General features: G+C 35.1%; 1 protein-coding gene across 1 annotated transcript; it reads left to right on the top strand.

Annotated features, from left to right (window-relative positions):
• Window positions 1-734: 734 nt before the first annotated feature.
• Window positions 735-25,393, top strand: LOC129788592 (protein wingless). Its single transcript, XM_055824792.1, has 6 exons — window positions 735-747; window positions 838-1,200; window positions 8,469-8,731; window positions 18,319-18,581; window positions 22,818-23,146; window positions 24,183-25,393. Exons 2-6 carry the CDS (start codon window positions 1,097-1,099, stop codon window positions 24,487-24,489), a joined length of 1,266 nt encoding a protein of 421 aa, XP_055680767.1. The 5' UTR covers window positions 735-747; window positions 838-1,096; the 3' UTR covers window positions 24,490-25,393.
• Window positions 25,394-27,298: the final 1,905 nt, after the last annotated feature.

Below are 27,298 nucleotides of genomic sequence, written 5' to 3'. Positions count from 1 at the left end.
GGGGTGGTGCTGCGCCCTACATGCGAGAACGAGATGGAGAGTGTTGTGAGCTTTTGTGACTCCACCCCCTTTTGGACCTCCGGAGCATAAGCATATACGGGTGTTTTTGCTGCGGCGGTTTTTTGTTGCTTCCATCGGCATCCTCCTTCCGTGCTTAGAGAGACCGCGTTGAGTGCAATCCACCCAGGTGAGGCACAGACAGTCAGCACCAAGGCACGGGATAGGATAGATCTACCGCTTCCTCGGCGTAAGAGTGGGATAGCGTGTTATCTTCGGGGAGTTTTTCTTTTATGCTAAGAAAAGAAAAGAAAAAATCAAAAATTCATAAATTGCTCTTTCCGTACGGAACCTACGCGATCTATTGTGTCCAAGCGTGTCTTCTTCTACGAAAATCTTGTCTTTTTTTTTCACGTGTGTGCGGTGTGTTTGGTTTTTTTTCCAACCGTGTGCGCTGGAGAGATGGTCTCCGGAGTCACAGACCAAGGCAAATCACACGATCGTCACAGTACGTCTTAGGCCGTGCGACGCGCAACTGCAAGAAAATCCGTTGTTAAAGCAACGTCAAGTGGGGGCATCCTTAAGTACATTTAATTCGGGACTTCACTGTAATTCACCTGCGTGCGCGTGTGTGTGTGTTTGTGTGGAAAACCCCTCTATGTGAGAATCAATGGGCCACCCTTTGGCAAAACTGCAGCCCCAGTGCCCAGCAGGAACATTGTGCCCGGAAGGCGGAACAGTGGTGTTGATGTAAGAAAAATAAGAAAAAGAAAAGAAAAGTGACTAATAGGGTGTGATGATCTTTTTTATGGTAATTTTTTTGTCTTTACTTTGAAAAAGAAATAATAATAGATTTGTGCGAAGGAAAATGCTGTGGCGAACCCACATTGTTCAAACATCCTTTAGTGTGACACTCATGTTGCGATAACGCGCAACCAAATTCACATTGACTCATCATTTGTCCACCCAAAAAGTGTTTAAAAAAATCTTTAATTGTTCGCAACTCCAACGTGTGGGAGGTGAAAGACAAAAAAAAATTCGTTGCCAACGCACGGAAAAAAGAAAATCGGTTAAAGGTGCAAAAAGGAAGTTTAAAAAAATGGATTTATCAGTTTTAGTTTTTATCTACCTTTTGGCAATCTGCACAAGTTCGGAAGTTGAGAGTAAGCATAAGCCAGGACGCGGTCGAGGTTCCATGTGGTGGTAAGTCCCTCATCCCCCTCATAATCCTCCCACCCCCCATATATACAAAAAAGTAAAAAAGAAACATTAATGCTCTTTTACGATGATTGATCATTTTAGAATCAAAAAGTCATTTGAGATTAATTCTCACTCGCGCCCTCAAAAGAAGGGGGGTAATGTAGTGCAATTAAATGCTCAATCTCGCGCATGGGATTCTCTCTCGTCTCATGTGGGCAAAGAAGCTAAAAAAATAAAACAAAAAAAACCTCAAGAAACCAAAAGCGAAGAAGTCAAATGCTGTTGTAGCTAATTAAGCCATTAAAAAGTGTTATCTCCACTTTGGCTTTTAGCTCTTCGTTTTTCCCATTCAGAAATTCTCCTTCAATATATATTGTGCTCTGTGTGTCTAGAACGATGATTTTGGGTTCCCCTCGCGCGCGCGGAGAAGATTGAATGGAGATTCCGTGGAATTTTGGGTTAATATGAAATCAAACACCATAATATTCCGGAGTAGAGGTGGATCCATTACATGACTCTGCTTGATTGTTTACCGCATTAATTTTTTCTTAATCCAAATTTTTCCATTGTTCTGCATTTAGAACGTTTAGAACACTCATAAAATTCAAAAAAAATTCTTAAAAAAAAAAGAATTTTAGAAATTCCTACGCGAAATCTTAAGAATTTCCCGAATTTCCCTTAAAAATTGACTTTTCTAAAGTTTCTAGCTAGACAATTTTGTAGCTTTGTAGTTAAAGATTTGAAAAGATTTCTGAACATACCTGAGTTAAAACACTTCTTCTAAATAGCAATCGGGAACTAATTAAGACATCTCGCAAAATCATTGCATGACGTTAATTTGATGTGTGTGTGGTGGTTTAGTTTGAACTACTTTGCATAAAATTATTTGCCATTCAGTTTGATGAATTTCTCAGAAATTCTATGAGAATTTTTGCAAAGTAATTGCATTTTCATTGAGAGATGAAAATCAGAAATAAATAGGTGAGAAAAGCTTAATTGTTGTTGAGAAATATTGTGAAATTGCCTGAAGACGGTATTTAGTAGAACTTAATTGACTCAATAATTATTTTTAAAAAGGTAATAAATTCTCATAAATTTTCTTGTAGTTTTGGTCGAAAACTCCTAAGATGTTGAGATTAATTTAAACTCTCAAATTTATAGGCTTATATATATTCTTAACAACAAAAAGAAATTTTAGCAGTTCTAGCAGTTCGAGGTTAAATCCTAACAGAATTAAAACTGCTAGAATATTCTGGTTTGCACAAAAAGTTAATTGTTTTCTTTGGGTTTCCGGTCGTCGCCAGGGGTAGAGATTCTCGTCCAAATGAAAGACGTACTTCCCAAAGCTTTCAACCCCTATCCGGGCCTTCTTCAGTGGCTGGGTTTCATTGTTGTAAAATTAGAAAATTTAATTAAAAATTGATCTTCTAGGTGGCAATTAAATTTCAATAAAAGAAAGATAATTATCAAATTATTGCAGTTTAAAATTTATCAACTTAAATAATATTGAAAGAAAATTATTTATAAACATTGAACAATCTTTCCTTAATTTCTCCTAATTCAGTCAAAACCTTATTTTCTTAATTCTTGAAAATATTCTAGCAGTTTTTTATTGTTACTTCAGTATAGTAATTTTTAAAATATTTCAACCGTTAGAAGGAAGTATTTTTTCAAAAAAATTCTTAGCAAAATGATCTAAAAGCTTGCAAGAAGATCTTCAAATAGTCAATATTCCCTGACACGCAGAGAAAATTTATAAATTATTGCAGTTTAAAAATTATTTAAAAAAATATAAATTTTATTAATTAAAAGAAAATTAATTAAAAACATTAAACAAACTTTCCTGATTTTTTCTAGTTAAATTAAAACTTTTTTTTTGATTTTCTGCTAATTTTCTAGCAGTTTTTGTTTAAAACTTCAGTGTTTTATTATTTAAAATAATTATCCGTTGCAGGAAGTTGATTTTTTAAATAATTCTCAGCAAAATGATCCGAAAAGTTGCAAGAAGATCTCGAAATAGTCAATATTCCTTGACCTGCAGAGACTTCATTGAATTGTTGACACAACAAAGAGATTTTGGGTAAAGAATTGAGTCCCATTGCCCTCATTTACATGTTGTGGACGTCAAAAAGGCCCCCACCACTTGGGTAAGATCGCTTTGAGTGCAACAAAAGGGAAATCTATTGAGGCAACAAATTGATTTGTATTCCGTGCAAATGAATGTTAAACACCCACTAACGTGATCATTAATATCATCTCTACGTGCTTCCACGCTGAGCTTCTCATACTGCGTGGAATTGTGGGTGACAATTTTATGTTTTATTATTCGATTGAAAAAAAAAAACGGCAAAAGAATCATTCAGAGGGCTGCCCAAAAAAAGCTCCGAATGATGATTGTTGGGCAAATAAGAAGAGATGTTGACGTTAGAGGCAAAAATGTGTGGCGCTTGAGAAGGTTCTTCGCGCATCTTATATTTATCTAACACATTTGGCTTCTGAGGAATTTATGCGTGTTGTTGGGTCGGAGATGCGCTCTGAGGGGGGATTTGCAATGGAAATAATGTGACCAACAACACAGCATCCAACTGTCCATCGAAACGCCAAATTTGTCCACAAAAAATTAAATGTTATTAGCACCTCGACGATGGTGACAACATTCTTTTTCTCTTCCCTATGCGCCGCCGGGTGAGAGAAAATCCACACGCATACATATATGGGAGCTTTTTAAATGATAATTAGATACAATGCCAATTAAATTAGGCTCTCCCGCGTGTGTTTATATTGTTGGGTAAAAAAGGAATTATAAAAAAGAGAAACGACCCGACAATTCCTCATCATCATTGGCAATTTATTGGTATATAGGAGGAAGAGCGCGATAGGCCGAAAGAGACATGGAGGCGATATGAATTGGAAATTTTGTGCTGTTGTGCACGGCTGCAAATTGGCTCGTGAGCGGCCAATTTCACGCACAATTGCTATATAGGCAGCCGAATCGCGCTCTCGCAACAAATAAACATTATAATTTGTAATTGCATTGAAGTGCGGCGCATTAAGGTCTTTTTCTCGCGCACACTCGCGGTGGGCAACATGGTGCGAGGATGTTGCTTTGCCCATAAGAAACCGAATTGCGATCATGTATCCATGCACACCCCGCGGAATATCAATTATCAAATCTCTGCCCAGCAGTTGGTGGTGGGGAAAGGGGGTAAAGACACCATGAGCAGGGTCAGATTAAGCAAAACAAAAAAAAAAGAACAGAAACCTGGTTAAGAAGCTCCGGTGCAGAAGAGATGTCATGGCGCTTCTCTGCTCCTCTAAAAGGTAATCAACGCAATACAACCTGGTGCCAGACGTCTTGAGGGCATCTCCACGATTGCACTTGACACCGCGGGCAGTCGTTTTTGGCATCTTCTCACGACGAATGGGCGCAAAGGAGTGAGATCGCGTACATTGTCTCCTTGAATATTTATTTTTGCACTGTTTTTCTTCCTCAATGTCCTCACAATATGTATTGATTTTCCTCGTGCACACCAATGAACACAAGAAGAGTGAGAGAAAATTGACAAAGAGCATGGAAAGATTATTGAAGGAAAAAAGTAGAAAGATTTAATTTAAAATTTATTCAAAGTTTTTTTTCTATTACAAGGACTTTATGCGTAGATCATATGGGGACTATGGGGAAGAATTTACTATTTCTTTGGGAGTGTAAAGTTCGTATATGAATACAAAGAAATCACAAACTTTACCAGAGCTTTCGACACAATAAAAAAGAGTAAAAAGCTCCTTAAAATCACTAAAGGATTTCTATTGTACGTTTTTTTAAAAGAAAAATCTTTAAAAATTTCCGTTTATCTAACTATATTAAGGAAATAAATATACATGAAACTTCCACAATACTTCATTGTCTTATAAGAAGTTTTCTAGAAAGGAATTTTGAAGAATACTTTGGAAATATTATTAATTAGAAAAAATTAATTAATTAATAAAAAGTATTATCATTGGGCCTTATTCAGCGACCAAGAAACCCGTGAAATTCGCTTGATATCTTGAAATTTCAGTACAAAATTCAAAGATTTCAAGGGTTTCTTGGTCACTGAATTAGGCCCATTATTTCATTAAAATAAAAAGCCCATAATTATTTGATTTTCCAGTTCATTTCTCTCTCTCCTAAAATTTTAAATTGAATATTAAATTTTTAAAGAAAATTTCTTTTGCGACGAATAAAACACAATTTGAATTTTTATTGAAATTTTGAAGCAGCTAAGGGCTTTTATTCTAACACGTTTCTTCAAATTTTCGTTAAATTTTAAATAATCGATTAAGATATTTAAATATCTTTGTCTCTAAAAAAAATTATAAACTTAATTAAAATAAAAAAAAAAAAATTTGAAAATTGGATAGAGTTTGAAAGAAATAAAAATATATTTCCAAAATTTCATTGAAATTCTGAAAAAGCCTAAAATCATTTTTTTCTCTTTTATAATTTTTTATCTCTTTAAATTTTCATTGTAAGCAAAACTAAGGAAATAAAAAAAAACTTAAATTTCTTTTGAAAACAATAAAATACAATTTGAATTCTTCATTGAAATTTTGAAAGAGCTAAGAGCCTTTTTCTAACGATGTTTCGTCAAATTTATTTAAAAAATTGATTAAGTTATTTCAATAACTTTATTATCTCTAATTTTGAAAATTGGATAAAATTTGAAAAGAATATATAAATATATTTTCAATATTTCATTGAAATTTTGAAAAGGCCTAAAAACAGATTTTCTGTTCTATGATTTCAAATCCTTCCATTATCTCTTTAAATTCTCATTGCAAGCATAATTAAACAAATATAAATAAAACTTTAATTTCTTTTAAAATGAAAAAAATGATTTTGAATTTTTCACTGAAATTTTGAAGCATAATGCAAAGCCTTGGTTTCTCTTTTTATCATAATTTAGAATCTGGAGAGAAAAAAGGCACAAAAAAGGGACATGGAGGTAGTGTTCCCACCCATGCTGGGGATTGAGGCAAATATAAATGTCAATTTAATTTACCAAAATTGTCTCATGCATCGAGATCAGTCAGTGAGATGTGGTGAAGGGGGTCATATAAATAAAAAGTGAAGACACTGGCAAATGCACGTGAGAGATTAGCAAAGAGGACGCGGAGGGCGCGCGTTTTATGCTGTGTGGTGCGCCTTTTATACCATAAGAGCAATCTTATTAGTATGGCAGATGCGTGGCCTGATGTTACGCGATCACACACAACATATTCCATGGCATCATGACAAGAAATGATCATCCAGCAATATGATGCGAATGTGTCACTGCCTTCGTGATCAGCAATCTTGGGAATTTCTGCGTGATTCAATTTTCAGGTATTTTTCACTGAAAATGCTCTTTTGCTCAAAGGTGTGGAGCAATGATGGTTGATGGAAAAAAAAATAGTTTTGGCGGGAAATTAACTTTGGCAATTACTCCGATGAGGTGGTAATTTGTCGATATGATGAGAAGAGAGGAGATTTTTGTATATACAAAATGATGGAGTGATCGCTCTTCATGGGATCTTTTTGTCAAGCTGTCTATCATGTCTTAGTTTAATCGATTTGGACGATCTCACGTGAAAATGTGGATGGATGATCCACAAAGAGGTTTCAATTGTTGCCTTATCGCCACCTTCAGTTCAAACAGTATATATAATGTGCCTCACATAAGTCGATGACTGCTTCAAATTCATTCGCTCTTGCCATATAGAAAATTCTTTCAAAAGAGCTCCACAAACCTCCATCAACACACAGCACAAATGAATTACTCATCCTTCCAATATCTCGGTGGAATTTAAATAATTTCTCTATTAGATACAAAATCCCCCTTTTCAAGAGTGAGCAAAAGAGAGGATGAAGATGATGGAAGGTACGCATGGTGAGGAAGAAGGTAGAAAAAAGAGAGAGAGAAACAACAACAACACCCACAAATTTGTGGAGGGCAATTATTTAATTAATGATGTCGATCGACACTAAGAGATCACCTCTTGCGCGCGGCTCCCTCCGCGCACCGAGGCACGTCATTTTTCATTTGATATCTCAATGGAGAGGAAGAAAAATTGAGAAATCCCATTGAGAAGTGCGGGCAAGAGGAGAAAGACTCGGGAAGAAGCAAACAAGAAAAAAAAGAAGCAACGAACCCAATTTGCCCGGTTTCAACAGCGAAAATCTCTTAAGGGATTAGGGTTGATCTCAGAGCCAAAGTGACATCGATCCATCGCCCATTTTTTTTGCCCCACAAACATCTCCCACATTTTTTTTTCCTTAGCTCACTCTTGTGCTGTTTCTTTTGCCTCTTTTGCCATCCAGGTGATGAGAAAATTAATTTTTCCCACTCAATGGAATGTTTTTTCTTTTTTATTTATTTTTTGAACACTTTGAGGTTTATTTTGGAGGATTATCCGTGTGATCACTTGAAGATGTGTCTGTTGCAAGAAAATTATGAAGAAATTGCTGAAAAAATGTCTGGATTAAAGAAATAATTGAGAAAAAATCTAAAATGATTAATTACATTACAGAGCATTTAATGGGTGAAATTCACAAGTCAGACAGACTTAAGAAATCTTCAGTTTTCTTTAAAAAAATTTAAAAACTCTTAATGTTGGCACCAAAGACTTTTTTAAATTTTCTCTAGAAAAATTTAAAACTTTTTTTTTAAAAAATCTTAAGACTTTCTTAAGTGAATCTTAAGTATTTTTTAAGTTTTCTTAAGAAAATCTTTAAACTTAAATCTTAAAGTGGAATTTTATTCCATAGGCATGAATCTTTAGCAATAAAATCTATCTATCTAATTTTCTTTAAAAAAAATCTTAAGACTTTCTTGAGTTTTCTTAAGAAAATCTTAAAACATTCTCAAGTTTTCTTAAGCTTATGAAAATCTTAAGACTCTCTTTAGTTTTCTTAAATTGTCTTAAGACTGTGTGACTAGTGAATTTCACCCAATGTTAGATTTCTTATGAGAAATTAATCTTTTAAAAAGTATTTATGAGTTTTATTAATTTTCTTCTAAATCGCGATTATCCACACTCTCAAAAATATTTTTCACAAGTAATTTTCACGCTTTTCCCACCAGCCTGAATATTAAAAATTCATTTTTCAAGGTTTCTTTTAAAAGAAAAAAAATTAATAAGACTCTTTAGGTAGCATAAAACGTGTTAATTTCCACAGGGTGTCCCAATGCAACTGTCGAATTAAAAAACAACAATTTAAAAAAAAATCTTTTCGAAATTTTTCTTTTCAGGGGCATTGCGAAAGTAGGTGAACCCAACAATCTATCACCCCTCAACTCCAAAATTCTCTACATGGACCCCGCAATTCACTCAACGCTACGCAGAAAGCAGAGGCGGCTCGTGAGGGAGAACCCAGGGGTCCTTGGGGCCCTTGTACGTGGTGCAAATATGGCCATAGCCGAGTGCCAGCATCAGTTTCGACATCGACGGTGGAATTGCTCAACACGAAACTTCCTCCGTGGGAAGAATCTGTTCGGGAAGATTGTGGATCGTGGTAAGGAATTTCGTCTGCCTAATTGCTATTCCTCCGCCTGTGGTGTGAATTTCTTGCATTCTCGCGCGGTTTCTCAACCCCATTGCCGAACATTCTGCACCAAAGCGCATCGTGGTGTCCATACTCTCTGCATTGCCAATAAACATGTGGTGAAGTAGGTTATTTTGGGGTGAATTGCAAAATGTGTGTGACATGGCCATTTGCATAATTATGAGAGGACAACGCGCAGAAAGGTGGTTGGAAGGAACATCGGTGAACACGATTGTTTGCGCATGAGGCTTTTTTTTTGTTTAACAAAAGAGATTATTGCGAGTAGCACGCGACAGAATTGTTCCATCTTTTTTTTGTTAAACCATCACACCCATGGAGAGGGCTATTTTATCCATCATTAGCATTCTAAACCACCCTTGAATCCACACATATGGTTTTTATTGTATCTTTTTGCATTTAAAAGATGATTTGTTTAAAAATCACAGCTATTGTAATTGTGTGGCGGAAAAAAAAATAAGATTTCGGGCTGAAAATGTTTTAGATTTTTCATTTTTTTATCATAGAAATTTTTGAATTTCATTAGAAATAGAAGTGTTAAGAAAATCTGACAGAAAACTTATCGGTTAGAGAGTGGAAAAAAAAGACTTTTCCGCTTGTCGTTAGAATTTCTAATAAGAACGTTTATATCGTTAGGAATTTAAAAAAGAATCAATTTTAGGCTGTTTAATAGCGACGTTCTATATTAAAAAAATTAGATCAAAAATCTTTTCCTGTTAAAATTTATTGGTTTTTTCAATGTTTTTCTGGATTTCTAACCTAACATTTTTAGCATTACATTCAATGGGGATCAATGAGACAGAAAATCAAAATTGTACTGAATTTATGTGAATATCTTAGGTTAGAATTCCGTGTAAATATTGGACAAACTTATAAAATTATTTGCTGTGAGAAATTTACATAAAAACGTTTCTTGTAGGTAGAAGGATATAAAAAGCTTGACGTTAGAAATTCAAATAGGTTAGGAAACTTAAATAATCATAAAAATGTTCTTCATTTGACACTGAGAAAAAACCTCCAAGAGAAACTATTTCCTGTGAAAAACAAGAAAAATCTAATTCATATTTAAGTAATTCTTTGATATTTGCTAATAAATCAGTTTCCAACACAATTTCAGTGCTCCCACAAGAATCTCAATTAATGCAAAAACTCTCAGCTTGTCTTGAGGCATTTTTTCTCTCTCTTTTAACAGAGTCCTCAATGGACGATGATTTTTTTTGAAACTCACACAGTCATTTTCACCCTGTGTTTGCCTCTCCGTCATACTAAATATTGTCACAAGTAATGAAGAGGGAGATGAATTTAAATAAACCTTTCTGTATACACGGGGAATTGAGCGGGCATACAGGACCTCGGTTGATTGCTACACAAATAAACACAACACACGGTTTCGGGTGATTTAGGGAAAGGATTGTTTTTCCAAAGGACATCCACTATTGACACATCACTCAGGGATGAATAAGATGAGCAGAAAAAAACTACCACTCTTGGCCCAAGGAGAGAGGTGTCTCCTCCTCGAGTTATCCTCAAGTGGGTTTTTCAAAGTATATTTTAAGGTTTCTTTGAGAAATTCTTGGGGTGTTTTTCTTGTGACAAAATTCACAAAAGAAATAAATAAAGAAAAAAAGTCCTCAAAGAGGCATGTTTGTGGGGATTTGTAATCCCTGCCTCTCTTGATCCCATATTAATGACTGCCAAAGAGAAATATTCCATCGTCCCATTGTTCAATGTCGTTGACAGATGTTTATTATTCACTCAAACTCTACTATTATGCAATGAGGACATATAGTCTGCTATCAGATGGTTAAAATCCAGAGCAATTGTCCCATCTGATGCACAGAGAAGATTCATATCGGAAGTGATCGCACAGTTGAGGGATTAATTGCTAAAATGGGGTGCTGGCAGGAGGGTCGTTGCTTTTTTCGAAAAAAAAAAAATACATATCTCCTGCATTCGTAGCTCGAATGTGTGATTTCCCTTTGAGATAGTTGCACAGATTCAATTTACAAGACCAATAGACGAGAGATTTCTCCCGTATAATGCTTACCCATGAATTCCTTCCGTATTGATTGAATATTTCTTCCAAGTGATCGCGCATCTTGTCGCTGCGCTCGATCTTCCTTTAATGGATTTTCTTCTCCTCTCCCATAACCCCCTCCCATACGTGCGGCGACGGAAAACACGATAATGATTGCTGTTTAGAATGACTAAAGAAAGCCCCCATGTGCCTTTTAACAATTGCGGAATCTTATCGAGTTTCTCTTGAGGAATTGGCGCGATGTCTTCCAAGTTTCTTTTCAATTGCGCACCACAACTTCCGCAAATCTATAAAATGTGAACTCCTAAACCAAAATTTCAATAAGACCTCCACTCTGTGGGATAAATTGATCGTATATAATTCCGCATGAGCTCTCTTAATGTACCTCTACACCACCACGAAGAAGGTGATCTTTTCATCACTCTCCCCCGGAGGCGGTTTTTGTTGCAACCGCACACAATGCGTGATTGATTTAGGAGCGAGGCGCCTTTTGCCAAGGAAAATTCCATTTAATTGCAATTTATACACCGATGCTGTGAAAAATTCCTAAAGGGTGGGATTAGGTTGTTTAGAAGTTTATTTTATAGTAGCTTAGATGGCTTTATTGCCAAGTTTTTGTTGAAAAGAATTTTAAAAAAATTTAAAGTTGATCTTTCAGAAAGAAAAATTGATTTTTTTTTGAAAAATTGATTTTTTTTTGAAAAATTTAAATTATTTCTATAGGTTTTATGTATTTTCTATGGAACCAATAAATTAGAAAATTCGTTAAAGTTCTTTTTATTAAACAGTATCAGAAAACTAAAAAATCCGAGATTGAATAACCTTTGTAATCTAGAAAGTTTCGATTCTTTAGCTAAAAGAAAATCGTCTAAAGTCAGACCTGAGTTTTTCTAAACCAGAATAAACTTCTTTCAGTTAAACTACAGTTTTTTTTAAAAAAAAGATCAGTCTTTAAGAGGACAGTCCTAGTCCTAAGATTTTTAAGCAAAGCTTTTGTTGTAGACTATAAGTTTTTTTTAAGGTCAGGCTTTTAAGGTTTCAAGGTTAGATCTTAGGCTGAACTGAGGCCAAATTCGGCTTAAAAGTCTGACCTAAAGGAACTAAGGTTCGGCTTAACAAGTAAGCCTGGCTTAATAAACGGTTTAACTTTGTTTCTTAAGTTAGGCTTAAGTTTTTAAGTCAAACTTACTTTTTTTGAGGTCTTATACAATTTACCTTACAAATGTTTAAGATAGAGCTTTCTTAGTTTTAAAAGTTAGAAACAGGCTAGGTCTAGAATGCACTTAGCACTACCCAAGCATGACCTCGATATTAAAAAACTAAAACCTAAACTTAGGCCTGGCTTAAAAAATTCAAGTCGATCCCTTATGCTAAAAACTTGCAAACAAAAACCGATATTTTTTAAATAAAAAAAAAATTTAATACAAAAAAAATCATTTTTCCGAGAGATCGACGTACTTTTTAGTATTACGGACATTTAAAAATTTAAGAGGGGGTAGGTAAAATCTCCGGGTCAGAATTTAATGTGAGGTGCTAACCCTATTTTCAGTTGAAATGAAAGAACTAAAGATATTTGTTAAAAAAAATTATTTATTAAAAAAATAAGAAATTCTTAAGATAAACAGAAATTAATTAATTTTTCTTACACGAAAGCTGCATAATGTCCTTTTCAGGTTGTTACAGAACTATCGATATTTATGAAAATCTTTTTGTTTTTATTTTTTGTTATTAATTTTCACACAAATTTGTACGAATCGATTCCTCAAATGACTAAAAAATAATAATTTTTGTAAAATAAAAAGAAAATTAAATATTAAAAAAAAATCTTGGCAAAAAAGTCTTAATAGAGTCATATTTAGACAGATCTCCCCTATTAATTGATTTAAATGTGATTAATCTCAAAATATCTGGCGCTTAAAATAAATTTTCCTCCAAGAGAATAATGGTTTGAAACCATATCTCTCTGGTGCAAAATGAAAAAAAAAAGAAAAAAGAAATAATAATAAACTATTGAGTAGAGGTTGAATGGTAAAAAAGCGTGTACGCGGCTATATGGAATTACACGACGATTATCTTAGCAGCATGAAAGAATAATTGACAGTAATAGTTTAAACGACTAATAGCGCGTAATTACAATAATTCACATGGAAGCAGTGTGTTATTTATTGACTTACGAGCGACTCCATCTTATTTTATTATATGCACACATTCTCCTTTACACCCAGAGTGTCGATTAAGGAGGCCAAACACGGTGTATATGGGCTTTTTTCTTGTGCGATGCTGCCTCGCGGAATATTTGCAACTTGATGAGTTTCCATCTTCAGGTGCTCACGAGCAAGTGATTTTGGATGCCATGCTGTGCCATGATGATATTGAAATGTTAAATTGAAGCAATATTTCACTGTTGAAATTGCAACAGAGTGCGCTAGTTGTTCAAGCTATTCGGCTTAGAATGAGGAATTAGGTTTAAACCTGCGGTGTGAAATAAGGAATATTGCTCCATTTTATTTTTAAACTCTTCATTTTTTTTCGCAAAATATCTTCTTGAAGTCATTCATGAAAAAAATTCAAAAGGCTTTCATTGAGAATTTTTTTTTGTAAAATTGATGAGCCCCTTTTGGGTGGCCATTGATTTGGTGAGTTTCTTCATTTAGAGAGCTTCTGTTGGCCTCCTCTCGCGTATATATTTGTCATCATCAATCAAAATAAACCTACGATTGATAGTTTTCTCGCTTAGTCGATACATTCAGTGTCTTTTTTTTTTTGGCCAAAGAAACCATGCAGAGATCAATGAATGAGGAAGACATCAAGTGCACCCTGTGTGGGTAATTCGTCACAAATTCTGCATACCCTTGCCCTTGTTCATCGCCCCACATGATCACCTCAAAATTAAACATTTATGACTTTTTTTTTCACACTCTTCATTCTCTTTTTTCCTTGGGCAAAGATGGTTAAAAAAAGACATTCAATGTGTACCAGTAGTCACAAATATTGTCCACATGGTGAATGAGGAAGCTCCTGTCAGCTTCTGGGCAACTCAATGGATGGGATCTCCCGGTGTGATGTCTTCTTCGTGTCCTGAAAAAAAAAATCTCTCTTCAATGGGCTAGAAGAATATAAATTCCCTTCAGGATGTCAACCTTGAGGGGGAATTTGTTCCACTTTATTGAGGGAATTTCGCATATTTTTCATGATTTACACCCCAATCCTAATGACGATGCATTGAGTGTTAATTTCACGGAGCTGTTGGTGCCCGAAAAAATGGGTGAAAAGCATTTTTCACATTTAACAAAAATTCCTTCACACTTCTTTTTCAAGCGCATCTCTCTCGTTTTTTTTTTCCTCCTGCACCCATGGCAATTTTATGACCAAGAGACACCGTGATGATGATAGTTTGAATGGGAAAAAAATCCCGTGTTAGCACAAGAAATGATAGAAAATTTCTGAGAAATACAATTGAGCCATGTTTCCCTTCCGAAGAATTATTTGCTTTCTCTCGGTGATATTCCATGCGATAAAGACAATAACTTAAATATTGGAGTGGTTCGAAGAATACACACAACACGCGGGATATTGTATTTAATGCGACAGTTTAACTCCTTCTCCATGACCTCAAATAGGTCGCACAGAGCAGTCGCAATACTTGAGGGGAGAAGCTTCAGGAGTTGTGGCTTCAATGAAATTGAAAATTTCGCCTCACAAAATTATTAATTTTTAATTCTTCGTAATTTATTTTCTTTATTAATTTTAAGAATATTATTAAGCTTCTAAGAAAAGTTGGAATTCTTTCTTGTTTTAACGGATTTAATTTTCTTTTCACGATTTTTTAACGAATTTTTGACAAATATTTTCTTCTTCCTGATTTTCTATCAAAAAATATGTAAATTGTAATTTCTTTTATTTAAGATTGTTTCCTTAAAAATGTTCTTATGATTTCTTTTCAAGATTGACTTTAGAACAAAAAATCCTTATCTCAATATTTTAGAGAAAATTTATTTTTTTGCATTTTCTAACGGCAAATCTTTTTTTTTTTTTAAAGATCTCTTTAAAAATCTATCACAAACTTTCTTTGCTAATTAATTTTCTTAACTGTAGATTTCCTTTCAACTTTTTCTTAATTAGAAATTCATTTCTTTAATTTTCTAACTGCAAATTTATTCTTTAGAATCTCCTTTAAAAATTCTATTTCTTGTTCTTCTTACGACAGAATTTAAATTCTAATTATCTTTTAAAAAATCTCCTTAATTTTCTAACGGCCAACCTATTGCTTCAATTTCTTTTCCTGCAATTATTTTTCTTGATTTTCCAAAGACAGATTTATCATGATTTTTTAATGAAAAATTTAGAATAAATTAAAAAAAGAATAGGGGAACGTGACCCAATTGCGACCCCCTAAATTCTGTTTCAGAAGGATTGGAAAAAGTCCTATAAAAAGGAATTAAATCTTCCCAAGTGTGGTACCATTGGAAAGGTCATTTAATAGGCTAACTTTGTTCCATAGATGCAAACATTCTAACTCTTACCTGTTCTGAGAAATAATGTAATTAAAAAAAGTTGCTAAAATTGCACTTTTTCACCACGGTGTTCTAATTGCGACCCCCCGAGTGTTCCAATTGCGACCCCCTGTTTTTGCCGTAATTTGTGGGTTTTTCACTAGTAGATCACTTTTATCACTACTATAAATAGGAAAAACACCATGAATTACCCGGAAAAGGTGGAAAATCAAGAATTTATTTTCAATTTTCCCCACATTTGTTTTGACATTTCGCCCTCGAGGTGACTACACACACTTTCACACACACCGACAATTGCGCACTCACTGACGTAATTCGCAGAAAATCCACGAAAATTCTTCTGAGGAATGCGTAAATTACACTAACTACACTCCCCTTTGGCTTTAGGAACATTTTCACTGAGAAAAAACTTTCAATAAACGTGAAAAAATATTGATTTTCCCGAAATCAAAACACAGCGCGGTCTGTGTGAGAAAGACACTTCTACACTACTACACGCACGCGCGACAGCTTTACCGTGGTGAATGGTGGAAATAGACGGTCCGAATTGGAACATTTTGGGGGTCGCAATTAGACCATTCTGCATGTATAACATTTTCACTTAATTATTTAATATACCTAAAATCTTTCAAAAAATTGTAAATCAAGTAATAAACTAGACCCTCTAAGCTACAGAAACGCGGCATAATATGAGACATAATAGTGGGAAAAAAACTCATATCAACTTAGTTTCTAAAATCAGAAAATGTCGGCCAAGTGCTGAAAATGAATTTTGATTTTTAATTCGTCCTGTTGTGTACCAAATTAATTAATTTTAGGCGCTAATATTACCTTACTATAATATCTTCATAATGTAGTGAAACTAATTTTATAATATTTCGTCATTTACGAGAAAAAGGGGCGGTCGCAATTGGGCGGCGGTCCGAATTGGGCCACGTTCCCCTATTAAATAAAATTAAGTTTGTTTTAATAATGAAATTTTCTAACGGCTTTTTCTGCAGAACTTTTTACTTATTTCTTTAACGAAATTCCTTTCGATTCAATATTCTAACAAAAGTAATTTTCATTGAGCTTTTGTAAAAAGAAATTTATTTTCTTTTAGCAACTGGCTTTTATAAAAAATTGATCAATATTTTATTTCTTGATTAAAAAATCAAAAAGAAATTCTTTAATATTCTTTAATAGAAGAAGGAAAATATTAAGTCTTTAAACTGATAAAAAATACAAAAATATCCTTCATCAGCAGGATCACCTGAAGGTTATCTTTGAGAATGATGTTGAATGAATCTCAAGTATGGGACAGTGGTTGCCAAACGACGAAAAGATGTCGACTTATGTGAAGGCGAAGGAATGGCAATAGCAACACAGAAAAGATGTTGTTCACCGGGATTGAACAATGAGTCTATTGAAATGTTATTATGGCATGTCGTTCTTGTTTGTTTTCTCTTTCATGAAGAAAAAGAAGAAGAGAAAAAAGTGTCTCTGTGCAAAAGTTAAATGTCGAAAAATATCGAAAATAATCACTCGGCTGTCTCGCGGAAATGCGATCGTCGTCCATTGGGACGGATATTTTACATAAATACGCTAAATTGCGCGCTTTGGAGGGAGCAGCAAAATGAAGAAAAGACTTGAGAGAAAAAAATTCCAGGTAATTGTGTGTGAAAATTCGCTAAACCGATGAGCAATCAAGAATGAGTTTGATGGACACCGAGGAGGGAGGGAGGGTTAGTATAGGGAGGGATAAAAAACGGGGATCGCTGTGAGAAATATTGCTGATGAATGGTAATTCATACACACACTGCAGATTGTTCAGGTGCGATCAGCAAAAACCCACGAGATGAATTAATGGTTTATTATACTGTGTACATGAGAGGATGCTCCTTTTTTTTGCATGATGGTAAACCATCACCACATTCAGCCTCTCATTCCCCGCGTACAAATTGTCATTCGGTGGATTTTTGCGCGCTTTTAATGCCAATTTGAGCGCAATTTGCTTCTTCACATCCTCAAATAGCTTTCTTTTGCTCATCTTCTGTCTAAGAAGGAAGTGGAGGAAAAAAGAAGATTTGTTACAGCATTTTGGCTTTTTGTTTGCAATTAAATTGAGACACCCGGTGACTACCAGGCGTCTCCATTTTGATTTATTGCATTGATATATATTTATTATGCATAATTTTCTTCAAGAAAACATCCCTTAGTGCTTCTCCTCAATAAAACAACAAAATAAGGGTGAAGAAAACATTCAAAATTGCTATACAAATGTACAAAAATTACCGGATTTCCTGCAAAAGAAATCAAATAAAAATTTCCAACCCCCGTGAGATCTGCTAAAACGATCATCATGCACGCTATTTAGACAGTATTTTGGGGGTGGAATCACCCCTGAAAAGAAAAGACTCTCTTAAAATTATTATCCGTGAAATGAATTGAAATTAGAGGGCTTAAAATTGCCCAAGACGGGGGCGTTTTTTGGGGGCGTTCCAGCGACTATTTTGTGGTGTTTTGTGGCTATACAACTCAACAAAAGACATCAATGCCCTTCGTTGGAATTTTATGACGCACAGAATTTTTGGTGGAAGCTATCATCTCTCCATTTTTCTACATTCAGTGCGGGGGAGTAAAGCGTAGCAAATAGCAATTGCTCTGGGGGGGGGGGAGACAATGGAAGTTTTTGTGTGTTTTAATTGGGTACCGTGGTACTCAAGAAATGGGTTTTTTTTCCGCCACCACAATGTTTAATTCATGAGAATGTGAAATGAATTAAGATCTTTCTTTATCGTGGCAAGTGGTCAGAGTAGAATTCGTGTCAACAATGAATGTCGTCAATGGGGTTCATCATTCATCTTCTCTCACGGGGTATTCATGTCATGGGCTCTTTGGGGATTGTCAATGTTCTTTTTTTTTCCCTCTTCATTCATTTGCAAAAGAGATATCCTTCCCATTGTCCCGTGGTCTCTGACATGCCATGTCTTTGCTCCTTGTTGCAGGTTGCCGAGAGACGGCCTTCATCTATGCCATCACGAGTGCCGCAGTGACGCATTCAATTGCCAAGGCATGCAGTGAAGGGACAATTGAGTCCTGCACGTGCGACTACAGCCATCAGTCCAAGGTGACGGTGTGGGAATGGGGTGGGTGCTCAGACAACATTGGATTTGGCATCAAATTTGCAAGGGAATTTGTCGATACGGGCGAAAGGGGGAGGAATTTCCGCGAGAAGATGAACCTGCACAACAATGAGGCTGGAAGAGCGGTAAGTTTGTTATTTTTTACATATATCCCTATCTTTGGAAATTGTTGGGTTTCAATTTGAATCGTTCCGGAATTTCCGGATTAAAAGTTCCGGAATAATTTTTTCGAAGTCATTTAAAGTTTCTGCAGAAAGGTGAAGTTCTTTGGAAAACTCATGAAGAATATTTCTAATAGTTTATTTTTGAAAACATAAACTTTGAAAAGTTCGAAATTTTGGTGTTTTCCGGAATAATCTTCCGGAATTTTTCGTTTTTAATTTTAGCTTGAATATAAGTATACATTTGAATATTCATTTACATTTGGGAAATTAAAAAAATCGGCAAACGGCTGGAAACATTTTTCGGAATAATTTTCCGAATTTTTTTTCCGTACAATATCTCTTAAGCAATAAGAATTTTATATATAATTTGTAACAGCCTTAAAAAATTATTAGGTTCTGATTCAAAAAGCTAAACATATTCCGAAAAATTCGGAATTTATTTGAATTTCAGGAACAGTTAAATGTCTTTTGAAGACAATATTTTTTTCCGAAGTCATTTCAAGTTTCTGCAGAATGGTGAATTTCTTTGGATAACCCATGAAGAATATTCCGAATACTTTTTTTTTTTGAAAAATAAAACATTGAAAATTTCGAGATTTTTGTGCTTTCCGGAATAATCTTCCGGAGTTTTTTGTTTCTATTTTGAAGGATTTTCTTGACGTTGTATTTGACTTTAAGCAATTGAAAAGCTTTGCGAATGAAATGAAATCAATATCCTTAATAATGATCTTTGATTTGACAAAAAAATGTCGGAAAACTTTTTCGGAAAATATTTTAAACGCCTACAAATAGTTCATGAAAGTTCATTTTTGCTTTAAATTTAGAAATAATTTTATTTTAATAATGAAATTTTGTTCAGCGAGCATCGAGTTTCCGGGATTTTTTTTTAAGTCAAAGATAATTATTTATTAATTTAATAGTAATTTTATTTTACTTTCAAAAATCATTTTGAATTAGATTTTGTACAAAAATTCCATTGAAATAATTATTGGTAAGAAAAATCCCTTAATGCAACGCCATCTTTTGATGCAACTAACTAGCAACAGAGTTATAATTTCTTTACAATTAGCATATAAAGGTGTCTTTAGGATCTTTTATTTTCTTCAACCATACCTACAATAGTTTTTATTTTTAACGACAATATCCGCTCTCAAGTGACAGAATGGGGATTTTTTTTCTGTCCAAGAAAGGGCATATTATATGTGGAAGTTTATCTGAAATTGCTCAATTAAAAGCAAGATCAAATGGCTTCTTCAACTGTGCGAATTGATCTTCAATGATTGTGCACAGCCAATGATACGATCATTGTTCCTCCCGGGGTTGGAAATGATGACACAGAAGGACTAGTTATTCTAATTATACGATTGCACTGTGCCTCAACCACAAGATGGCTAATTTAATGATCTGCACGCGGGGAGAGGATCGCGTACAGATCATGGGAAGGCGGACGCGTCTGGCGTAATTAGAATTCAAATGGTGAAAATGCTCACATAAAAATAACTGACGTGTGGTCTGCTTTTTTTCTCCTTCCTCGACGTTGGATCTTTCGTGAAAATATTCTGTGTGGTGATCGCGGGAAGAGAGAGAGAGGGAAGAAAAAATGGACTAGCAAAGTGGATTAGTTTTAATGAAGTCGTATATAATAAATATATTGTCCGACAGTTATTTTAATGGTGCACCTACCTATTTTAACGCCACTATTATCACCCATAAATATTTTATCGATCGAGCCCCAGCGTGGAATGGTCTTCGTCCTGGGAGCTTGCGATCTCTCAGCGATCCTCTGGGTGATCTCTTTGCATGATTTTCTTCACGAACTTTTTTTTTACTCTGTAGAGATCTATTTTTATTAAGTAATATATACAAATAATAAAGTATGATCAACCATTTGACCAAATAAAATAGTTAAGTGATCATCATCATGCCTTCGTGTCTGTGGGATCACCAATCGTGCGATCAACCAAGAAGTTTCCTTCTTTCACCCGCACAGCTTTTCTCTTTGCCCCAAAGAAGTGGCTGCTGCGCGAAAGAAGCATTGATCTCTCCAACATAACACAATCTCCCCGTATGCTGTGGCAACTTCTCCCTGGCGTGCAAAACTTTAATGCCACACAAGTTGCTCTCCATAAGATTTTTAGCGTCAAACTTGTTTTGCGACCATAAATTAAATTGTTGACAGCTGATAAAAGTATAATAAAATCATTTATGAATTTATTAAAACGCAGTGAACGCAATTAAGTGACACACTACACAATATTAAGGATGCGATTGTGAAAGGTTTTGAGTGCGCGCACTGAGATGGAAAGAAAGAAGGAAAAAAAAAGAGAAAAATATTGAAAGATAAAACGCCAAGAGAAGAAAGAGATCACAACGAAATGAAGAGGAAAGAATTCCATCTGATCAATGATTTATTGCGTGATCATCGCACGGGGTGTTTTGGAGACTTTTGCTTGTGAGACTTTTTCCCCCACATCCATTGCCATTTAATAATTCTTTCGTGTTGTTTTTTTCTTTCATTCTTTCTTCTGTACAAAACCACCAAAGGAGATCGAACTAATTGACACTCGCTTTTTCTTTTCTTTTCTTTTATTTCTTTACTTTATTAATTTTTTTTATACCTTTTGCGCCCTGATGCAAAGAGACTCCCTGGGAAATTTAACGTGTAGTCCGTCCCTGTGAAACACCCGCTGTTCTTACGATGAATTATCTCATCGCTTTCCATCTAAATTATCGCCGGTATGAATTGCGTGTAAATTTAAGCAAATGGTCTTGTTGAACAGCCACAGAGATGAATGCGCAGTGCAGTGATTATAAATTACGATTAACAAAACAATTTATATTCGCGATTTAAGGAACAAGTCAAGGGGTAGGGAGGTGCGGACGAAGGAAAAATTGAAGATCGTGTGCCGGGATATAGGGTTTGTCTTTTACAATGTTTCTTCTATTGGAATTTTAACGTATTTTCTCATAGAAAATTGATTTAAATTAATGAGATTTTAAGGAAACAATTTTTTAAAGGGATTTTCAAAATTATTTATTTTCTTTTTGAGAATTTTTTTTTAATTTTTTAAATTTTCTTAACACAAATTAAATTAATAGACGAGATTTTCCTAAATATTTTACTTCTGATAAATGATAAAAGGAATAACTCGAAACTGAGAAAAAATTCCTTTTTTATTTTTTGATTTAAAAAAAAAGTTAATCTTTAAGAGATCTGAAACTTAAAATTTTAGTTATCAGGATTCAATTTTCACTTGAATCAATTAGGAAATTAGACAAAGATTTTCCCAAAAACGTATAAAATGACGTCACCATTGTTTTCTTCAACCCTTTTGCGTTCTTTGGGTCATACGTTGACCCAAACATGAAACATTCTATTTTCTTTAATTTTAAATAATGTAAAAGTTTGTCTAAGGTAAAATTGAAGTGAATTTAAGTAAATAAGTCTAAAGAAGACAAATTTTCCCCAAAAGTGTGAATCAATCTCAATAACAGAAATGTAAAAAAGCCTTGACTAGAATTATATAAAATCATTAGAATTTTTTTCAATTAATTTTTTAAAAAATAGTTCAAAGTGTTAAAGAAAATTAGAAAGTTATAAAGAAATTGTCCATAATGTATTTGCAGGCCTGAGGAAGGAGAAATAAAGCTCCGAAACGTCGTAAAAATAATAAAAGAGTATTTTCTAAAGGTCAGATCCCGCGTTTTGACTCCCACAACATTTGTAAATTGACCGAATCTCCAACATTCTAAAGAAGACCTTCTGGTTGAGAAAATACTACTGGAAGCTTCTAGAGCATAAATATCGTTCTAAAAAGAGAGCATGTTTCAATGTTTCTATGTTTCATGCAGACTCAAAAGGGTTGAAATTTACCTGAAACATTCTGACTTTTGTTTCATCAATGATTTTTTAACGGGTTCATACATTTAAAAAAACACAAAAAGTGACGCTATTCTTTGGATTTTTTGGAAAATATTTCCTGGATTTTCACAACTGATCCTAGAGAAAAATGGGAAGTTTCTACGGCTATTTCTTACTCTTTCTTCATCTTCAACAAGATTTATCGTATTTTGACAGGCTCTGCTTGTTTTCTTTAAAAAGAATCATTTCTAATTTAAAATGAATAAACTCCTTTAAAAACTTCTTAAACAAATTTTTTTTAATAAAATTTCTTCAATTCAATTGTCTCTTTACAGCATGTCCAAGCAGAGATGCGCAAAGAGTGCAAGTGCCATGGAATGTCGGGATCCTGCACGGTGAAGACGTGCTGGATGCGTCTTCCCAATTTCCGCGTAGTCGGAGATAATCTCAAGGATCGCTTTGACGGTGCATCACGCGTGATGGTTAGCAATAGTTTGCGCAGCAGCAACGGCGGCGCCAATGAGAACGCCATTAAGGTTCACAGCTCCAGCAATGCCCTCCAAGTGAGCCACACCTCTGTGGGGCCAAACAGCATCTCCAGTAACTCCGTCCACGTGCGAGGACACCAGCAGCAGCAGCAACAGCAACAGAAGCGGTACAACAGGTAAGAAGAAACGGCCAACACTCGTCTTCGTGCAACACCCACACATCCCCCTTTGTAGAAAGCTTTTCACCAAATGGCCAAAGGCTCCTGTGCGTGGGAAAGGTGGGTGTTCTTCGCGTGGAGCCACTCTTGTGTGCTTCTCCCACAAAACAAGCCATTGTGGACAAGACTTCCTCACACTGAGCAACTAATTGACCTCTTGCATAGAGCACTCTTCAGTAAATCTACCTATATAATAGAAATAAATTCTCAAACACTCTTTTTGGATTTGCTCTCTCGCACAGTATGTGTCTGCTGCCTTTGCCTCCTGGAGTAGTAGCAAAGTAATTATGCTATGTTGCATAGACATATGCTTTTATTTCATTAAAATTACCACAGAGAGAGAGAAAATTACTCAAACCGCCCCCCAACAGGTTTCCCCCATCGTGGACACAATTTCACTTTGCAAAAGATAATTTTCATTTTATTAATTATTCGCCATAAATTCAGCACAAAATTGCCCGCGTGGTGGAGTTTGGTTTGAGAAATATGTGAGAAATTCTTTTGCAGACATTATTCTGTCATCGGCAGAAAAAGCGATAAAATATTACTTTTATATTGTGTTGGAAATGAAAATGTTTCTTAAAATCCATTGTTGGCTCTGTTGGAGGTGTTAAAAGAAGTTCTTGAACTGCACACGGTGATTGTTTTGGGATTTATTAGTGAAGGAGTCCTTTGAGTAAAGAAAGATGTTTTTAGGGTTTTGGAGTTTATGAAAAACTCAAAAGTTCATAAAAAATAATTTTTTAATTTATGAGAATGTTTTTCTTTTGAGAATTCTGTTAAAGATTTTTTGTAGAATTTTTTAATTAAGGGGAAGTGAAATTTTTGAAACTTTTAACGGAATAATTAAAGAGACTTCTCAAATCTTTAAACTTTTCAAATAAATAATTTTAAAAAAAAGTAATTCTTAACCTTAAAAATAAAAATATAAAATTCAGAGCTTCTGGATGCAAAAGAACAGCCCATTATTCTTGCTTTTTCCTTGCCCCCGTAGGTACCACTTCCAGCTTAAACCGTACAATCCGGAGCACAAACCACCGGGAGTAATGGATCTCGTGTACCTGGAGCCTTCGCCTGGCTTCTGCGAACGCAACCCCAGGTTAGGGATCCAAGGCACGCATGGGAGGCAGTGCAACGACACCTCCATTGGGGTTGATGGGTGCGACCTGATGTGCTGCGGACGAGGGTATCGCACGCAGGAGGTCACAGTGGTGGAACGGTGCGCCTGCATGTTCCACTGGTGCTGTGAGGTCAAGTGCAAACTCTGCCGGATACAGAAGACCATCCACACGTGCCTGTAGGCCTAACCCCGCAGCCTCCTCCCCAACCCTCAAGTCACTCGAGAATGCTTCAGCGCGTGGAGAGTAAGTTTTATTTTAACACGAAATCTTGAGCCAAATGTTCTCTGTTTTTTTTTTTGATAAATTATTTTTTATTATTAACTCGCTTAATTTATTCTTTTTATAAAAATAAAATAAAAACTAAAAAAAGAAATCAAATGTTTGCAAAGTGAAGCATTTGGTTTGTTTTTTTTTTTTTCAAAATGAAACAGTATTAGAGAGATTTTATTTCTCTGAGAGCAAAACACATCCTTCTTGTCCCAGACTCTTGCTTTTACAATTAAAAATAAAAAAAATAAAAATTGATTTAATTGCTGAACTCCCAGTACTAATTTTTATTAATTTGTAGTTTTTTTTTTTAAATTAGATGGTATTGTAGAAAAAAAATGACGATTAAAAGACTGATTTTCCAGTTTAAATTATATTAAAGAAAAATTGAGAAAAAAATTTTCTTTCTCTTCCGGAGAGAAATCAAAAATTTTATTTTGAAGTTTTAAGAACAAAAAAAAGTACGATGTGTATATAGGACCTAGTAGTTTCTAAGATAAACTTAAGAAGAGGTTTAAAAAAAAATCAAAAATAAAATTATTTGAAAATATTTTTCACGTCTGAAAATTTGTTGTAATTTATTAGCAAGAGAAATTTGAATTAATGGAAAAATTGAAGAGAAAAAAAATATTTTTGAGAATTAAAATAAAAAGAAAATATTACATTTTAAGACCCATCCTGTGTAAATATTTTATTTTAAAGTAATAATCTCTTAGATGTGTAAGAAAAGGAATTTAATAAGTAGGACATTTTTTTCAAATTCAAAATTTTTTTCAAAGCATGTAAAGAGAAGAAAATAAAATTTTATCTAAATGATTTTCAATGCATTTTTCTCACACCCCCCCCCCCTTCGTGCTCTTCGCCTGGATCTGCATTGGAATGCAATGTTTTCTGGGATTTTTTGTGGTTTTATTTTTCTTCCCATTCTTGCGCCATGCCATCACACCACTTTGGTTTGAGCGTTGCTTTTGTGTGTGGGAAATGGTTTGGATGCCGATTATCAATTAGCGAGAGTCACTAATTGCCCGGATGTTTTATCTTGCGCGCCAAGAGATTTGCCAGCAGCCATGGTCAGCAGAATTCCATGCGAAGGCGATGATGAGTTTTTTTTTGTTTTTCTTCCTCTTCTAGAACTCTGTAGACGATAAAAATGATTGAATTTTTGAAAATAAATTTAATTTTGAATTTTCTCAAAAACTTTTAACTTCTTTCATAAATTTCTGTTAACTTTCTTCGTCATTCAGAGCAACGGAGAAACTTTCCCAAGTACAAAAAAAAAGTCTCTCACAGCATACAAAAATCCCATGTTGAGAAGGAGGGCGCATGGAAGAGTGGCAAAAGAAGCGTATCGATGGTCAGCCGAAAAAAAAAGGCACTGCTGTACAAGAAATTAGTATACAAAACACGTGTGTGTGTCCAGTGAGTGTTTTGTAAAGCAGCCTCCCGACAGCGATCTTAACACGGAGCAGCAATAAAAGTATCGCGCTGCGCAATTCCTCATAAAAATTTCTCGAGAGATTCTCTTCGCGGGGTCACCAGTGTGTGGTGTGGACAACCCAAAAAGGTCCAAAAGTGAGCCAAAAACCCCGGAATGGGCTTCGTTTGGGCCAGTCTCTTTGCCAGGAGGTGATTGTTTGGACAGCAGCGAGGAGAGTCCTTCAGCTCTACGCCAACATGACTTTTCAATTCGACAAAAGTACACAGAAAATGGTTGATCCTCCTGAATGGAGCAACCCTAAGCGAAAGGGTAAATAAGCGGACTTTATTTGCTCCTGAGAGGATTCCAGGTGTGTTTGTTCACCTGAAAATCCCATCAACTCTGTTCTCTGTTGATTCCTCTGCACCTTCTCACATCACCGCCACTTTCTCCTCCATTCAAATTTCTTTTGTAGAAAGGACGCCAAAATTGAAGACAAAGAACTGACGCCATGTTTAAATTCAAAAATGCACCGTTAATTACTCGTCTAAACGGAAATCCTCGAAATTCCTCCACCCTCCGCAATGTAAAGAAAACCTTTACCATCATCCTGTGTTACAATTAAAATGAGAAATGGTGTAATTGGTCGAAATAATTCCATCTGTGTGTCTCTTTGCGAATGGCAATTCCCACGGCGAAGGACATTTCTGAGATTCTCCTTGTACGAACACAGACAATCCCAAGAGAGCAAAGGATTGAATTTCTCGAATTATTACTTTAATTTGATGAAAGATTATATGAGACAGTGGTGCACCTCGCATTCCCCCGTTGACGGAGATTTGTGTCGTGATTCCGAGATTGTTAATCGCGATGCTCCGTATGGGCCCCCATATCGACAGCATTTTGCCATTTTGTGAGCGCGTGAACGGTGTGGCTTTTGCGGTCAATTGACTTTGTCAAATCCAATCGGGAGTGTCACTTCCTCTCCAGCGACCCCATGGGCACCAGATCAGAGTCCCATTAATCCGCATTCATCATGTGCAACAGCCCAGTGCATGCGCGCTTCGAGATCAATTTCGTGTGCTGAAGATTGATCTTCAATTTGTCACTTGAGCAGGTTAATCGACACACAGGGAGGTATTTGGGGGTGATTTCTTTTTGCAAGGAATTGAAATTAATTATTTATTTTTTATCCTGAGAAATATTTCTTCTTTTCTTTGTTAAAAGAATAAGGAAAAAAGCTTTGAAAAATAAAGAAAAAAAATTATTTGTTTAATTTAATATTTATTTCAGATTCAAAAAAAT

The sequence above is a fragment of the Lutzomyia longipalpis genome, chromosome 2 (assembly GCF_024334085.1).
Source record: "Lutzomyia longipalpis isolate SR_M1_2022 chromosome 2, ASM2433408v1".
Lineage (NCBI taxonomy): Eukaryota > Metazoa > Arthropoda > Insecta > Diptera > Psychodidae > Lutzomyia > Lutzomyia longipalpis.
Note: the sequence above shows the minus strand (reverse complement) of the source record. Positions and strands in the feature narration are given on the sequence as shown.

What these genes read in the sequence shown, in the direction of transcription:
- LOC129788592 (XM_055824792.1), top strand. Translation starts at nt 1,097, where the DNA reads ATGGATTTATCAGTTTTAGTTTTTATCTACCTTTTGGCAATCTGCACA. An exon ending in ACAATGAGGCTGGAAGAGCG is followed by an intron (nt 18,582 to 22,817) that starts GTAAGTTTGTTA and finishes GTCTCTTTACAG; the next exon opens with CATGTCCAAGCAGAGATGCG. An exon ending in CAACAGAAGCGGTACAACAG is followed by an intron (nt 23,147 to 24,182) that starts GTAAGAAGAAAC and finishes TTGCCCCCGTAG; the next exon opens with GTACCACTTCCAGCTTAAAC.